This window comes from Mustela erminea, chromosome 1, assembly GCF_009829155.1.
Source record: "Mustela erminea isolate mMusErm1 chromosome 1, mMusErm1.Pri, whole genome shotgun sequence".
NCBI lineage: Eukaryota > Metazoa > Chordata > Mammalia > Carnivora > Mustelidae > Mustela > Mustela erminea.
Window position 1 is genome coordinate 152,141,092 of NC_045614.1, and position 16,554 is coordinate 152,157,645.

The 16,554-nt window shown below is 41.8% G+C and overlaps 1 protein-coding gene, 1 long non-coding RNA gene and 1 pseudogene across 3 annotated transcripts in view; 2 read left to right on the forward strand and 1 right to left on the reverse strand.

Moving 5' to 3' along the window:
- Positions 1-5,994, forward strand: part of LOC116593167 — a 54,658-nt gene extending 48,664 nt beyond the window's left edge. For both annotated transcript variants that reach the window (XR_004286787.1, XR_004286786.1), the window contains 2 exons: positions 3,983-4,147; positions 5,625-5,994. This is a non-coding gene — a long non-coding RNA (uncharacterized LOC116593167). The remainder of the gene's footprint in view (positions 1-3,982; positions 4,148-5,624) is intronic.
- Positions 1-7,905, reverse strand: part of ATP1B3 (ATPase Na+/K+ transporting subunit beta 3) — a 43,834-nt gene extending 35,929 nt beyond the window's left edge. The window contains exon 1 of the mRNA XM_032347058.1: positions 7,594-7,905. Within this exon, the coding sequence (XP_032202949.1) occupies positions 7,594-7,702 (109 nt within the window). The 5' untranslated portion in view covers positions 7,703-7,905. The remainder of the gene's footprint in view (positions 1-7,593) is intronic.
- Positions 7,701-15,032, forward strand: LOC116591280 (annotated as a pseudogene).
- Positions 15,033-16,554: the final 1,522 nt, after the last annotated feature.

Genomic DNA, 16,554 nt, shown 5'->3' on the forward strand with positions numbered 1-16,554 from the left:
TTTTAATAGCAGATAAAAATTGGAAAGCCAACTGTCTACGTGAAATTGGAGCAACTATGGAAAAGTCACAAAAGCTCTTCATCTGGTGCTTTAAGTTTTTAATCAGAGAATTTATGAGAAAAGGCACTACCAGATCCTGACACAGTGGGGCCAGGGTTGAGAGGGAGTGTTAAGAACCATGACATTTCAAACAGGTGGTTAGTATTATGAAGCTATGAAAAGTGAACACCCTGATTTCCCTCTGAATGTGGGTTTTCATAAGATATGGTGGGGGGAGGCAGGGGCAGGGCAGAGGAAGTTAATTCCTGATTAATCTTAGTAGTAATAATGAGGGTGTAGATCACAGATTTAAGAGACATTACAGATGTAGAACTGGCATGATCTGGCCAGGTTTAGAGTCCAAATGAAGAAAAACATAGTGATTCCTATTTTCAAAAACTGTAAATATAGGAGCAACTCACAAGAACTTCAGTAGAGGAAGGGGAAAAAAGCTGTTTGCCAGATGATATATAAGGTAGTAACAGAGCTAGTCACGATATCTAAACCTCTCCCTCTCAGGTTTCTGAGATATATATAGGAAGCAACTAAATCAGAGACATGTTAACCCAAGTAAAATGTTTGAGTGATCTTTGCAATTGTTTTATGAGATTGCAAGGAAGAAGATGAGGAGAAAACAAGGAAAGACAGCAACTGGGAAATACACATTTAGGAAATGAGACAAGGAAAAAACAGACAGGAAGGAATCAGAAATGATTAGAGAGGTACTGGGTGGGGAGTGGTGTTAAGAGTACATAAAGGGCCACTAATTACAGGTCAGAACCTGCCAAAGAAAAGTACCTTATGCCTTGGACGTGGGTCAGTTCCAAAGTCATACCTTACTAAGGCATTAACATAATACTAAGCAGAAGTCACAAATAAGAGGCAGTCTATAAACAACTCAGTTACAAAGTTTAAACAGGTATCTGAGAGGTTGCCAAGCTAAATAATTTTTTTCAGAAATAATTAGTAAAGCACCTTGCAGGGCAGAAAACACGGTTACATAAATGCCCATTAAATCTGAGAGAACTTAAAAAAAACAAACAAAAAACAACCTTCATGCAGGTCTCATTACAGCAGTATAAGAAGCTGAACAGAGCAATAAGGCAGAAAGCAGACCTGGATAATAACCGTATTCCTGTTATCCTAATCAGATGCACCACTCAGGCATGCCACAAACTCAGCTGAATCTCCAAAGACAAAGTTAAGTGGAAGCTTCATCTCAACACTGAACTTCTATGAAAACTCACAGTGGTATTAAAAAAGGGGGGTAGGATGCCCAAACACTGGGGAACTATATACTATGATATATCAATACCACCAAAGAACATTTTTTAAAAAGTTGCAAAAATGGGGTGCCTGGGTGGTTCATTCAGTTAAGTGTCTACCTTCAGCCCAGGTCATGATACCAGGGTCCGGAGATCGAGTTCCACACTGGGCTCCTTGCTTAGCAGGGAGCCTACTTCTCTCTCTCTCTCCCTCTGCCTGCTGCTCCCCCCTGCTTGTGCTGTCAGATAAATAAATAAAATCTTTAAAAGAAAAAAAAAAGACTGTGAAAAGACTAATTACATGGAAATATTTCATAATAGTGCTCATTCTTTCAACCTATTCTTATTACCTTCCTACTAAGTGCTGAGCAACAGGCTCAGTGTTAGGGAATCAAAAGTGAGCGAATAAGAAACTTATATTCTAGTAAATGGGCAAAAACACTACTACAAAAAAATCATAAATGCTATAACAGAAAAAAAAACTATTATGGGATACACAGGAGCACTTGACACAGTCTTAAAGTAAAGAGGGGCTCAAAGACATTTACCAGAGATCAGGCTACCGAAGCCTGAGTACCCAGGCCAAGGAGAAGGAAAGAGAACACTCAAAAGCTAGGAAAGAGGACCAGAAGGGCCAGAGAATGGTAGAAAGAGATGACAAGAGAGAAACAAGTCAGTGAGATTATGAGGTGTGTGTGTGTCATGCTAAGGAGCCCCTGAAGGTAACAGAGATTTACATGAAGAGGTGTGTGAAGCACTTCATAGTCCTATGAAACATTTAATTGAAGCTCTCTGTCAGGCGGTTGGTTGTGTTAACATAAAAAAGCCATACCAACTACAGATGTAGATTTGGGAATCTTAACATAGAGATAATTCTAGCAGGGTATGTGGACAGTACCCACAGACGTGATGGACAGGGCACCAAGGTTACTCCCAACACATCAACAACCTCTGAGGTGGCAAAGGAATAAAAACCATTTTCCCCAAATGTTAAGTGGTAAAACTAGGTATCTAACTCTGTATTTTAAATTTTTATTTATACATTTAAAAAATCTATTTATAAAAAAGAAATAAACTATTAAAATGTTAATAGTGGTTACTTAAGTGGTTAAAGATTACCCATGACTTATGTTTTAGGGTTAGTTTTTCTCCCTTCCATTGTACAATCAGTGTTAAATGACTGGTCTTTAATCAAACATGACAAATACATGGAAATATTGCTACTAAAGACAGGAGGGTTTTGAAACTTCTTTTACTACAACTAATTTAATTCTATAGATATGAACTGGAAAGTCAATTTAAAATAATTAATATGGGGGCAGAGGAAGGTTGCTACTTAACAGTAAAACACAAACTACCGTAATTACAACATCTAGAATATAACACACAAACTTACCCCATCCCCTCCCTTCTACTACCAGTCCAGGAAGTGCTGTCTCCTGCTGGGTGATGGCTCAGTATGCCTCTGCTGCTGCCGATGCCACACCCACCACTGACCTTCATTTTTAGCCTGCACACAGGTTAAGGCAAGTCCTGTTACTTTCCCAACAGCGCACATTTTTGTAAAGTTTCTTTTTAATATGTCACACTCCACAGGACAAAGAACAACATCTTACAAAACTATGTGATACTGGGAAAATAAACACACTTGCCTTCTCCCCTACAGTCAAACACCCAAGATGGGATGGAGTGTGATCTCCAAGGCAGAGCATTTACTGAGGCATGACCCAGAATGGGAGCAGGTGACAGAAAATGGCACTTCATGGATCTATAAAAGAAAAGGCACATGAACAAAGTGTAGGTGTTAACTGATTTGGTCCAGAATCCTGACTGTGCTTAGAGATCAGCAACTCAAGTTTTAAGTTAGTATGAACATAAAGCATCTACTGACAGATAGCCTTAAGATAATGAACTCCGAAGAAGCTCACAACAGACGTGATTAAATGACATTAAGCTGTAGCAGTTAAAAAAAACAAAACAGGGGTGCCTGGGTGGCTCAGTGGTTAAGCTTCTGCCTTCAGCTCAGGTCATGATCTCAGGGTCCTGGGATTGAGCCCCACATAGGGCTCTCTGCTCAACAGGGAGTCTGCTTCCCCCTCTCTCTGCCTACTTTTGATCTCTCTGTCAAATAAATAAATAAATAAAATCTTAAAAACAAAAACAAACAAAAAACCCAAAAATGGTCTGGCCTTGGAGGTAGTCTAAAGGCCAAGGATCTACTCCTGAGTAAAGTTTGACAAATCAGACCTATGAGTTCAATTTTCTCACCTATGAAATGAGGGCACAGGGCTAGATTAGTGGCTTTCAAGTTTTTGACTGTGAGTCATAATAAGAAACACATTTTACACAGGGGTTATCTGTATATACAAAATACAGAAAAGCTTCATGGAATATGTTTCCTTAGAATAAACTTATTAGGTAGGATAAAATGGTATTTTTACTATTCTATTTCATTATTCTTAAAAATGTTAACTGCAACACATGGTCCATTACAGTATAAATAACAGTAGAGGATCTCTAAGCTTTCACTCTAATTATATATAATGCATTTAGGTCTAATTATATATAATACATTTAGGTTTAATATTTGCAACATAAATCACAAGATGCTAAATATTCTTTGTCTTGTGTTTTTATACATGACAATTACTTACTCCTGATGTATTCTTACTGTTCAGCCTAAGAAACCAACTCTAGGTACACTTTGATCACCTACAGTGTGCTTTACTTTAGAAGGTGGTTGTGAAGATCAAATGAGGGGATATGTATGTAATGATTTTGAAACTGCCCAACATTCAAGAAGCTACTCAAAATCTTTTACACAGGGATGCCCAGCCAGCTTGGTAAGTACAGCATGCATGTAACTCATGATCCCAGGGTTGTGGGTTTCAGTGTCCGGCTGGGTATAGAGATTGCTTAAAAAAATAAAATCTTAAAAATTCACATATTTTACATAGCCATTGCCAATAAGGCAATGTGGTGTAACCTGCAGTATTTTCATTTATCCCAAGTGTAAATGCCAAAACTACTTAAATGTGTGGTTTTAGGGGACCCTGGGTAACTATCAGTTAAACGTCCAACTATTGATTTTGGCTCTGGTCATGATCTCAGGGTGGTGGGATAGAGCCCTGTATCAGGCTCTGCACTGGGCATGAAGCTTGCTTAGATTTTCTTGCTCCCTCTGCCCCTCTCCCCCATAAAAAGTATATGTTTTTAATATATCCTTATAAAGTCTTTTATATCCTTTATAAAATCCTTAGGGCAGAGAAGGCTTTTTTCTACATACCAGCAGGTACAGCAATTTTACCAAAGTTTAAAAAAAAAAAAAAGGTAATCCTCCCACATTTAAATTTAAAAGCAACTAGAAAAAAATTTCAAATCAGTTTCTAAAAACAAAGAAAATAAAAAACACATTTCCAAAATGTAAAGGTTACACATACCATATAGGACCTTGAAATTCCACTGGTAGAAACATCTCAAGAAATAAATTTGTAATAATGTATGCTCAAGGCTGAAGGGACTGGGAGGAGAGACCAGTATATCCAATAAATTACTGGTAAAAAAATCAGGAGATACTCATCTTTCCCTGGATATCTCCCACGAATACATAAACTACATATATTAATAAACATGTTTATTTTTAAAAATCACGTAGTACATGGAACCATACAATAAAACATTAGCCATTAAAATGATGATATAGATCTTTATTAAAATGGTAAGATGCGGGGCACCTGGGTGGCTCAGTGGGTTAAAGCCTCTGCCTTCAACCCAGGGTCCTGAGATCGAGCCCTGGCAGTGGGCTCTCTGCTCAGCAGGGAGCCTGCTTCTCCCTCTCTCTGTCTACCTCTCTGCCCACTTGTGATCTCTGTCAAATAAATAAATAAAATATTTTTTTTATAAAAAATGATAAGATGCCCACAATATACTCAAAATAATAAGGGTCCCTGGGTGGCTCAGTCAATTGGGCCACCATCTCTTGGTTTTGGCTCAGGTTAAAATCCCAAGGGTCTTGGATCGAGCCCCAGGTACAGTCTCCTTCCTTATCGGGTGGGGGGAGGGGTGTCTGCTTGAAAGATTCTCTCCCTCTGCCCCTCCCCCCAGCTCTCTCTCTAAAATAAGTTAAAAAAAAAAACTATAAAGCAACACTTATTGAATGATTTCTTTTCTTTTAAAAAAATGAACATAACACCCTTTGAAGTTTGCCCAGATGTATACCAAAATATTAATAGCAGACATCTTTGTATTGATGAGATCAGGCAGCTAGCCTGTACAGTGCCTTTCTGAAAATTAGAGCAAGATACCCCTTTTTCCAAGCAGACTCCCAACGCATGAGGACACACAGCCTTGGAGAATGGAGTATGGACTTCAGCCTCTTCAAACCACACCCACATATATCATTGGAGAAATGCCCTTATGTTGGGATAAGATTGCAGATAATTTATGACATTTTGCACTGGTTTACTACTATTCCAATAAACTCAGAAATGTACTATTTGCTGTTAAGAGTTAATATTTATTTTCAATTTTGAAAAAAGGTCTTGCTTTAATCCTTCTAAAATAAATCCCAACTTTACTTGTAGTACTGTGGCTGCCCTTATATAATGACTGACTACCTTTGACCACTTGTGCACATTATTTATGTAAGTGCATATACCCAATAAAATCTCAACCTCAACATCATATAAATACAAAGGTTAGACAAGAAGCACTCTGCAGTAAGAAATGTCATTCTAACAAAAAATGAAGGTACTTGTTACTGGAAATGAGAAGGCACTGAGGAAGATAGTATACAAACATTAATGGTTCTCTCCACCACCCAAAAATTCCTTTAGCAAAAAGGTAGCACATTCTAGAAGCATTAATAACTTCACCATTTTCCCCCCCTTTTAACTCCGGATGCAAGATATAATTCCTCTTCACATTAGTGGGTTCCCAAAAGACAACTATCTAAATAAAAATCATGAAGTGTTAGTTAGGCAAGGCATCTGTAAAATAATAAAACCGCTGGACTAGGATTAAAGGACAACTGGGTTTTTTCTTGGCTTTGTGGAATATGTAATTTCACACAAAGCAAAATCACAACCTCTTTAGATCTCATTTTTCTCATCTCTAAACTGGGAATTGGGCTAAAAAACCTCCAAGGCCCCTTTCAGCTTGTGATAGGACTTTAAGCCGACTTTCCACTCCGGAGGAGCCGACTTCAGTCAGTAGCAACGGTTTATTTTCTGAGTCATAGCTAATTTACTCTCTTCATGCTTCTCTTAAAGATGTCGTGTCCGAATAGTTCTCCCACTCTAGAAATGTATTCTCTCCCAGAAAAAAAGAGGTCAAGACCCACTAAAACGTTTTTCAAAAGGCAGGAAAAAAATAAAGAAAAAAGCACTAGTCTTATTCAGATATTAATACAATTTTTCGGAAGGAAAAAAAGACACCCTGAAGCAGTACATTGGTGGATGATTTAAATATTTTTTTTAAAACAAAGAACTCATACACAAAAAAAATACACAACCATCACACGCTTTGAAGGCACAAAAAACTGTGCCACCTGGGATTTACGTACCCCAAAAGAAGTCTATTTGCTAGGAAGAAAACGTCTGTAATGAAAAAGGAATCAGGCAGGAATCAACCTTTTTACGGTCTTTTCACTGTCCAAACTCGAGCATTTTCGTGTACCAAATACTTGGGTAATTAACTCACCGCGTCACATTCGTGCCACCCACCCACTTAACACTCACTCGCACTCTTCCGACCCGGGTGGCAGCGTGGTCGAGTCACAAGATAGCGGCGAGAGTGGAAATTTCCTCTCCCCGGGCGTGGGGCAGGGTCTGGCTTCCCCGAACCGCTGGGCGCCACCGGCAGCCTCTGCCAGGGCCTCTCCCGGACGGCGCGCTCGGTACAAAGGGAGGCCCGGGCGCTCGGCCCCCGCACGCTCGGGGCTCGGCTCCGGGCAGGGGTCCCCGGCCTCCAGCGCCGCTCGGGGCGGGAGGCCGAAGCAGCACGTGCGCTCGGCGCCCGGCGGGGGCTGCCTGCGGGCCCTGCCGCCTCGGGAACCAGCGGCGGCCCGCCCGCCAAGCTAGAAATGAATGGGGCCGCGCGGCCCCTCCTCCGCCGCCGCCCTTACGAGAGTCTGGCAGCCCCAGCCGAAAACCGCTGTGGGCGGCGGACTCTGCGGCCGCTCTAAGGGCCCCGCGCGGGGAGCCATCTCCCGCCTTTCCTTTCCCACCCGACCCCGCCCGGCGTCCCCCGGACCGCGGCCGGCCCCGGCGCCCAACCGCCGCCCGCTCACCCCAGCTCTTGGCGGTGCGCCCCAGAAACTCTCCGGTGGTCGGGTTGTAGATGAAGAGCTTCCACTCGGCTAGGCTCTGGTTGAAGGACTTCTTCTCTTTCTTCGTCATGGTGTGTGTGCAGACGGCGAGGAGAGCGGCGGCCGCGGGGATGGAGGCGGCAAGGAGCGCGGAGGCGCGTCCCGGCTCAAGCGGCACAGCCCGGCGGCAGCGGACAGCGGGACGGCCGAAGACACCACCTCGCTGCGGAGCGCACTCGAGCCTACTGCGCCGCGCGAGCCCGGCGGCCGCTCGGGCCGCGGGAGCCTGACGTCTCCGCCCGCCGCAACCAATCCGCGAGCCCCTCGGCCCGCGCCGCCGCCGCCGCCGCCACTGCCTCCCGCCCGCCGCCCGGCGCCGCTCGTTTCGGCAAGGACGCCCCGCCCCGGGCCGCGGCCCCACCCCGCGCGGCCCCGCCACCCGCTTCCCTCCCCTCCCCCCCAGCCGAGCGCCTCCCCGCCCCACCGCGGGACGCTCGAGCCTCCCTTACCCCTGGTCAGAGGAGGCAGAAACCACACTTTGAACTTTGAAAGTCAGGAGGGCTTCATAAGCAAATTTATAATAATGAGCCAAAGGTGTGCGCTCCTGACCCGCAGGTTTCTCAGGAGGAGTCTGGGGAGATGCTGGGGGCAACCGGGCACCACGGCCCCTCAGCTTCTTGCCTGAGGTGACGCGGGACCGGAGAACACCGAAGCGGCTCCTGTCAGCGCGGGCAGTCTGCACCGAGGAGGGGACTTCCCCACCCTCTCCCAGAACGGCCTCGCACACCGTTTCCGGCGTTCTCTTTTGGGCTCTGTGACGTGACTCAGTCCGCCGCAGGGTCCCGCGAGGCAGCTCGTGTAGGGCATCCTACTGCTCGGAGAACGTCCTTGCCTGGCTCTTCTGAAGGGGTTCACCGGGAATCGCGGGCCAATGGAAATTCCGTCCCAAGTATAGCTAAGTAGTAACTGAACAGTCGAATTTTCTCCAGATTCAGTTGAATGTATCAAGGAAATGAGTATGTAGGCTTTCCTGCGTTTCCTGCCAGCTGTAAGACCTGCTTTTGCTGAGACAGGGTCTACAGGAAATCAGTTCTTCGTTTAGCATTGATTCCTACATAAAGTTCCCGGCTTTTCATCTTTCCCACTGCGGTGGATGCTCCCGGGGGTGGGAGCTGAGGGTGCAGCCGACGTTCTTCTACACGAGGTGGAGCTGAAGAGTACAGGGCACGGCGACCGGGGCGACAGAATGGAAAGAAATAGAGGAGTTAGGGCAGAAGGGGCGTTTTTTAAGGAAAAATGAATGGAGCACCGCTCCTATTTTATTGGCAAATAAGAAATTATGAACGAGGAAATGTAGCACGCATATTGTATTTTGGAATAATTGCATTATAATCCATCTGGAAGTTTAAACACAGCTTGCAAATGCTTTAAAGCAGTAATGGGTAAAGAGATTCTGGCATCTCTTGTTTCCTCACTTTTTTTTTTTTTTTTTTAAGGATTTTATTTATTTATTTGACAGAGAGAGATCACAAGTAGGCAGAGAGGCAGGCAGAGAGAGAGAGAGAGGAGGAAGCAGGCTCTCTGCCGAGCAGAGAGCCCGATGCGGGACTTGATCCCAGGACCCTGAGATCATGACCTGAGCTGAAGGCAGCGGCTTAACCCACTGAGCCACCCAGGCGCCCTCTTGTTTCCTCACTTTGCTTATTGAAGGAAGGAATCACGGAGTACGTCTCTCACCAATGGAAAAGAAGCAGAAGACTATATTACTGTAACGTAGTTCCCAGCCACCTTGCCTTTAGCAAAGCTATTTTTATCTCATTAAAAGTTTAACTACAAATTAGCAGGATTGATAACAGGCTTTTTAGTTTAGGTAAGAGGTTAAGAAGTACAGTCTGATTGAAATAAAATATAAAATCCATCTGCTTTATTTATCTTGTGTGTCTCTGTGTATGCTCATAACAAGCACATTTTGGAAAATGATTACTTGGTACACACAAAGAAAACATGGTTAACAAGAACATTTTGCAAATAGTGTTTCAATGATTAAGTGCTGTCAGATTTGTAGTTTGCATATTTTTGGTGGTCCTCTATGATTTTCATATGTAGTGCTTTGTGGTTTTCCAAATAAATATTTAAATACAAATATAATTCAGTAAGTAGTTTGAAAATCCATGCCTAGTTTAGAATAGTAACTGATCCAACAGATTTCAGTTTGGGGAAAAGTTGATATTCCACTTCAAAATACAGACACTATTTATTTCTCTGATATATGATACTTGAGTATTACTCGGAAGAGAAAATACTGAGTGTACCTCCATGTTTGAGCAGATACAATATCAACTTTTTAAAAGATTTTATTTATTTATTTGAGAGAAAATGAAAGAGAGAGAGGGAGAGAGAGCAAGCATGGGAGGGGGAAGGGCAGAGGGAGAAGCAGACCCCTTGCTGACCAGGGAGCCGGATGCGGGGCTGGATCCCACAACTCCAGAATCATGACCTGAGCTGAAGGCAGTCGCTCAACCAACTGAGCCACCCAGGTGCCCCTACAATATCAAATTTCATCACAACTTTTACTAATACCTCATTTTTCTTTTAAAAGAAAAGTTATTTTGCCAGGATTCCTGCTAAAATTTTAATTTCAGATAAACAATGATAATTTTTTAAAAATATTTTATTTATTTATTTGACAGAGATCACAAGTAGGCAGAGGCAGGCAGAGAGAGAGGGAGAAGCAGGCTCCCCACTGAGCAGAGAGCCCGATGCAGGGCTCGATCCCAGGATCCTAAGATCAGGACCGGAGCCGAAGGCAGAGGCTTAACCCACTGAGCCACCGAGGCACTCCTGGATAATTTTTTAATATAAGTATATTCCATGCAATATTTGGGATATATTTAGACTAAAACTTATTACCGACCTGAAATTCAAATTTACCTGGATATCCTGTATTTTTATTTGCTAAATCTTGCCACCCTGCCTGTAGAGGATACCTGTGAATCCCACAGGAATAATACTGATCATTTATACGTAGCTAAGTCCTACGCCCTATACTACTTGCTTAGTGTGATATATTTGTTAATCTTCACAAGTACCCTAAGAGGGAGATATTGTTTTCCTAATTTTGTAAATGAGGAAATTGAGGTTTAGAGAAATTAAGTAACTTCCCCATGGTCAAAAAGCTATCAAACAACAGTACATTGATTCAAATCCCCATCTTTCCTCCAACTACTCAGTGCTGGTTCCCCAGTGAATGGTAACAGAGCTCTGGGGAAACTTCACAAAGCTGAATGAGGTGGAATGAGATCAAAATGAGAGGAAACGGTTGTGGGGCACTTGGTTGAGAATTCTCTCCAGTCAGAAGAATCCATTTTCTGCCTTCTATGGGCATAAACAAGATCTTTTGGCTCTTAATTTGCTAAAATTGTTAGTTTATTCCTGAATCTTAGAATCATGTGTACAGAAAAAATATTTCAGTTCTTATAGCAGCATCTTATTTATAATTTGGTGTTATAACTGATGTGACTTTGATACTAAATCACTAAAAGGCCATTATTTGTCCCTAGGAGGATACTAAGATTTCCTTAGAAATAGTCCTTTCTTATTACAGCAGCTACGACTGTGTTGGCATAATTGTATCCAAGAAACATAGTCATGAACACATATTTCTCGTTATAGAAAATGTCCTTGTCCACACATTAGTTTTCATATTGAATGCTTTTACTAATCCTTTAACAAACAACATCTCTACACCCTTTGCAGATTAAAAGGTAGACACCTGCATTATTAGTCATCTTAAATGAACCAGTGTTTTTGTAAAGCGTGACATAGTATAAGCCATAGAAAGTGCTCTGTTAAATGGTCAGGATTTTTTGTTATAATTTTTAATACTGTCATTCGTTAGATTAGGTGACTTTGAAAAAGTGTATGATATGATCTAATGGGATAATTTACTAAATGAAAAATAAATTCAAATAACCTACTTAATAATTTGGTTATAAAAATTTACAGGAGGGGCACCTGGGGAAGCATCTGCCTTCGGCTTAGGTCATGATCCCAGGGTTCCGGGATGGAGCCCAGCATCAGGCTCCCTGCTTAGCAGGAAGCCTGCTTCTCCCTCTCCCACTCACCCTGCTTGTGTTTCCTCTCTTGCTATGTCTTTCTTTGTCAAATAAATAAAAAAAATCTTTAAAAAAATTTATAGGAGAAGTGAAGGTATAGGTGAAACAAGAATGGCAGAAAGTTGATATTTATTGAAGTTAGGTGAGTCCATGGAGTTCATAATATTTTGAAATTTTTCATAATAGAACTTGTTTTTTTTTAATGGAGCAAAGGTTAGGCAATTTTTCTGGTTCACCTTGTTGGAAAATAACCAAAAGAAGGTATAGTTTTAATAATTTTCAAAAGAACTATTTAAAAAGAAGCTGACCTCAGAGAAACAGTATTCTAGTGAACTTAGGAAAATTTGAGAAGCCCATATATCCATAAAACAAGTTTATATATATCTGCATATTTACATATAGATATATAGAGCAATCAGAGACCAAAAAAAGAATTTTTTGGAAATTTAAAATATAAATAACTGCACTAATTAAAAAAATCAGGGGCGCCTGGGTGACTCGGTGGTTAAGTATGTGCCTTCAGGTCCGGTTGTGATCCCAGGGTCCTACAGAGTCTGCTTGTCTCCTTCCCTCTTCTTCTCCCCACCCCCCAACTCTCTCAAATAAATAAATAAAATCTTAAAAAAAAAAAAAAAAAGTAAACAGAAAGGCTGAAAGAAAAAGTCAGGAGAATCTCCCAAAGTGTAAAGCAAAAAGACAAAGGGGAAGAAATATTTTTAAAAGTCAAAAAGCTGTATCAGGTCAATCCAGGGAGGATAACAGTCAACTAATAGTTCCAGAAGGAGACAAGAAAACTCAGGAGAAAAAATATGAGAGGAATAATAGAACATTTCTTAGAGATAGGATAGGAGTCTTCAGAGTAAAAGGGCTTACCAAGTGCCACATAAAATGGAAAAAAAAAAAAAAAAGACCCTAAGTCACCACAAACTTGTGATTTTATTGTATATTAAGTACTAAGAGAAGATTCTAAAAGCTTCCAGAGAACAAGCAACAGGTCAACTACAACAGAACAAAAATTTAATTGGCACTAGTCTTCTCATCAACAGCACTCAATGCCAGAAAACAGTAGAGCACTGCTTTCAGAGTTCTGAGTAGCTGAGTATTGTAACTGGCTAGGCTATCACTCAGCTGTAAGGGTAAAATGAAGGCATGTTCAGACATGTAAGAACTCAGAAAGCTCACCTCTCAAAAATTCTTTCTGAAAAAATCGATTAAGGATGAAACAATAAAAAGAAAAAGGAATCCAAGAATCAGAAAAGCCTAAAATCCAAGAAACACTGATCCCTAACCCAATGAAAGGAAGGCCTAGAATGATAGCTGTACAGCAGACCAACTGATACTGAACTGGAGAAGAATGTCCTCAGGCAGAGAGTGGATTCCATGCCACAGAGACTGGGATCAAGATCTGGGGCAAATTTAGTCATATGGTGAAGGCATGTGCTTCCTTTGCCAAGAGGAAAAATGAAAAGCAAGGAAAACTGCATCCCAAATATAAAGCAAACTAAAATGTGTTATTATTTGGTGCTTCTAATGGAGTATTTGAAAATGTAACTATATAATCCTGATGTTTGAAGCATCTCTCCCAGTGGTGTGGGCCAGTGATACAGATTTGCCTTTTCTATTCTGATGCATTTTCCTCTATAGTGAATACTATTTACATAAGCAAAATGGTATAATTACACTTTATTGGCTTTCAATATTTAGTGTCAACTGAATGCCCATTCACAGAACAAAATGAGTGCTATAAATTCTAACAATATAAAAGTGGCTCAGTCGGTTCAGCAACCGCCTTCGGCTCAGGTCATAATCCCGGAGTCCTGGGGTTGAGTCCCGCATCAGGCTCCCTGCTCCACGGGGAGTCTGCTTCTCCCTCTGACCCTCTCCCCTCTCATGCTCTCTCTCTCACTGTCTCTCTTTCAAATAAATAAATAAATAAATAAATAAATAAATAAATAAAATCTAAAAAAAAAATAATAAAAGTAGTGCTGGAGTGGTGAAGTGGTGAAGCCAAGAGGTCCATGGAGGAGAGAGAGTTGAAGGGAAATTTAGATATGCCCGTTCTCTTACATAATAAATAAGGTAAGAGCTGTCAAGAGGTGCTTTCTGCCCCTGGACACCACTGAGTAAGCATCATTAAAGTACCCCCCTCCCACCGCCATCATATCTAAGTCAGAGACTCCCAAAGAGCCTGAAGAGCCACAGAAGCTCTTCATTAGGGGGTTGAGTTTTGAAACAACTGATGAGCATCTGAGGAGCAATTTTGAGCAAGGGTGAACACTTATGGACCATGTGGTAATGAGAGATCCAAACACCAAGCCTCCCGGAGGCTTTGGGTTTGTCACCTATGCCACTGTAGAGGAGGTGGAGGCAGCCAGGAACGCAAGGCCTCACAAGGTAGATGGAATTGTTGTGGAACCAAAGAGGGCTGTCTCAAGAGAAGATTCTCAAAGACCTGGTGCCCACTTAACTGTGAAAAAAATGTTTGTTGGTGTCATTAAAGAAGACAGTGAAGAACCTCATCGAAGAGATTATTTTGAACAATATGGGAAAACTGAAGTGGTTGAGATCATGACTGACCAAGGCAGTGGCAAGAAAAGAGGCTTTGCTTTTGCAACATCTTATGACCATGGCTCTGTGGACAAGATTGTTCTTCAAAAATCCCATCCTGCCAGATGCCTGGGTGGTTCAGTGGGTTAAGCCTCTGCCTTCGGCTCAGGTCATGGTCTCAGCGTCCTGGGATCGAGCCCCACATCAGGCTTGGTAGGGAGCCTGCTTCCCTCTCTCTCTGCCTGCCTCTCTGCCTACTTGTGATCTCTCTCTCTGCCAAATAAATAAATAAATAATCTTTAAAAAAAAAAAAAATCCCATCTTGTGAATGGCCACAACTGTGAAGTAAGGAAAGCCCTATCTAAATAAGAGATGGTTAGTACTTCATTCCAGCCAAAGATGTCAGAGTGGTTCTGGAAACTCTGGGGGAGGTTGTGGAGGTGGTTTGGGTGGAGGTGGTTTGTTTGGTCACGGAGATAACTTTGGTGGCGGTCAAGGTGGTGGTGGCTATGGGGGCAGTGGGGATGGCTATAATGGACTTGGTAATGATGGAGGTGGTGGAAGCTGTAAGGATTTTGACAATTACAACAATCAATCTTCGAATTTTGGACCCATGAAAGGGGGAAATTTTGGAGGAAGCAGCTCTGGCCCCTATGGTAGTGGAAACCGATAACTTTGCCAAACCACGAAACCAAGGTGGCTCTGGCGGTTCCAGGAGCATCAGTAGCTATGGCAGTGGCAGGAGATTTTCATGACTGCCAGGAAACAGCTTAGCCAACAGGAGAGCCAGACAAATGACAGGGAAGCTACAGGTTACAACAGATTTGTGAACCCAGCCAAGCACTGTGGTGACAGGGCCTAGCTGTGACAAAAGACATCTTTTAAACAATACTCATAAATATGGTCAAGAAATTAGAGGACTATATTTGTGATGAATTGTATAACAGGTTATTTTAGTTTCTGTTCTATGGAAAGGGTAAAGCATTCCAACGAAGGCTTTTATTTATTTATTTATTTATTTATTTGACAGAGAAAGACACAGTGAGAGAGGGAACACAAGCAGAGGGAGTGGGAGAGGGAGAAGCAGGCTTCCTGCTTTAAGTAAGGAGCCAGATGTGGGGCTTGATCCCAGGACCCCGGGATCATGACCTGAGCCAAAGGCAAAGATCCTTAACTGACTGAGCCACCCAGCAACCCCTAACAAAGGGTTTTAATGTAGATTTTTTTTTTTTTTTGCACCCAAGCTGCTGATTGCTAAATATAATAGTCTGGTCATGGCACTGAATAAATGTATCTTTAAAAAGAAAAAAAAAAAGAGGGACATTTTAAGAGTTTAAAGATGGTGGAGCTGGAAATGAAAATATTAAGTATGTATTTCTTTAAGGTTGTAAATATAACCAAAGAAAAAGTAAGTATTAAATAGCACTGTGTATTTTTAATACTAAAATAATATTATAAATAAAAAAATATGATATGAAGGACAAAGTAGAACATAATACATAAATAGCTCATTTATCATCTTTGCCAAGGAGTTAATAGTGTTTAAAACTGACCAAAAAGAAAAGGTATATAAGCATGTTTTTTAAAGCTCAAGGAGAGTCACTGTCTTAATCCATTTGGGCTACTACAGCCAGATACCATAGACTGGGTGGTTTATAAACAATAGAAATTTATTTCTCACAGTTTTGGAGGCTGGAAGTCCAAGATCAGGGGGCCAACATGGAGGGAAAGCCTTCTTGCAGGTTACAAACTTCTAGTTTTAACAGCCTATGGCCAAGTAAGGAGGGATCCCTCTTGGAGCCTCTTTTATGAGGGTGTTAGGATCATCCTCATACTCTAACCACTTTCCAAAGGCCCTGCATCCTAATACCATCACCCTAGAGGATAGGATTTGAACCTAAGGATTTGGAGGGGAGTGGGGAACACAAACATTCAGACCACAGCAGTGACCAAATGAAATAAAGTTAGAAAGGATTTAAAGTGATTCCCTAGGGAGTTCAATGAATGTCATGCTTTCCTGGTGGGATGGAGGACAGGAGAACTGTACTTTTCTTTTTTAGTCCTTTAGTACTATTTAAAAAAAATTTTTTTTTTTTTTTACCAATGTACATGTTGTACTACTTTGATAGTTTTAAAATAAAGTGTTGTGGGGGTAGGGGTGGCTGGGTGTCTCAGTCAGTTAAGCATCTGACTCTTGATTTTGGCTTAGGTCATGATCTCAGGGTTGTGAGATCCAGTCCTGGGTTAGGCTCCATGCTGCTTAAGATTCTCTCTCCTCCTC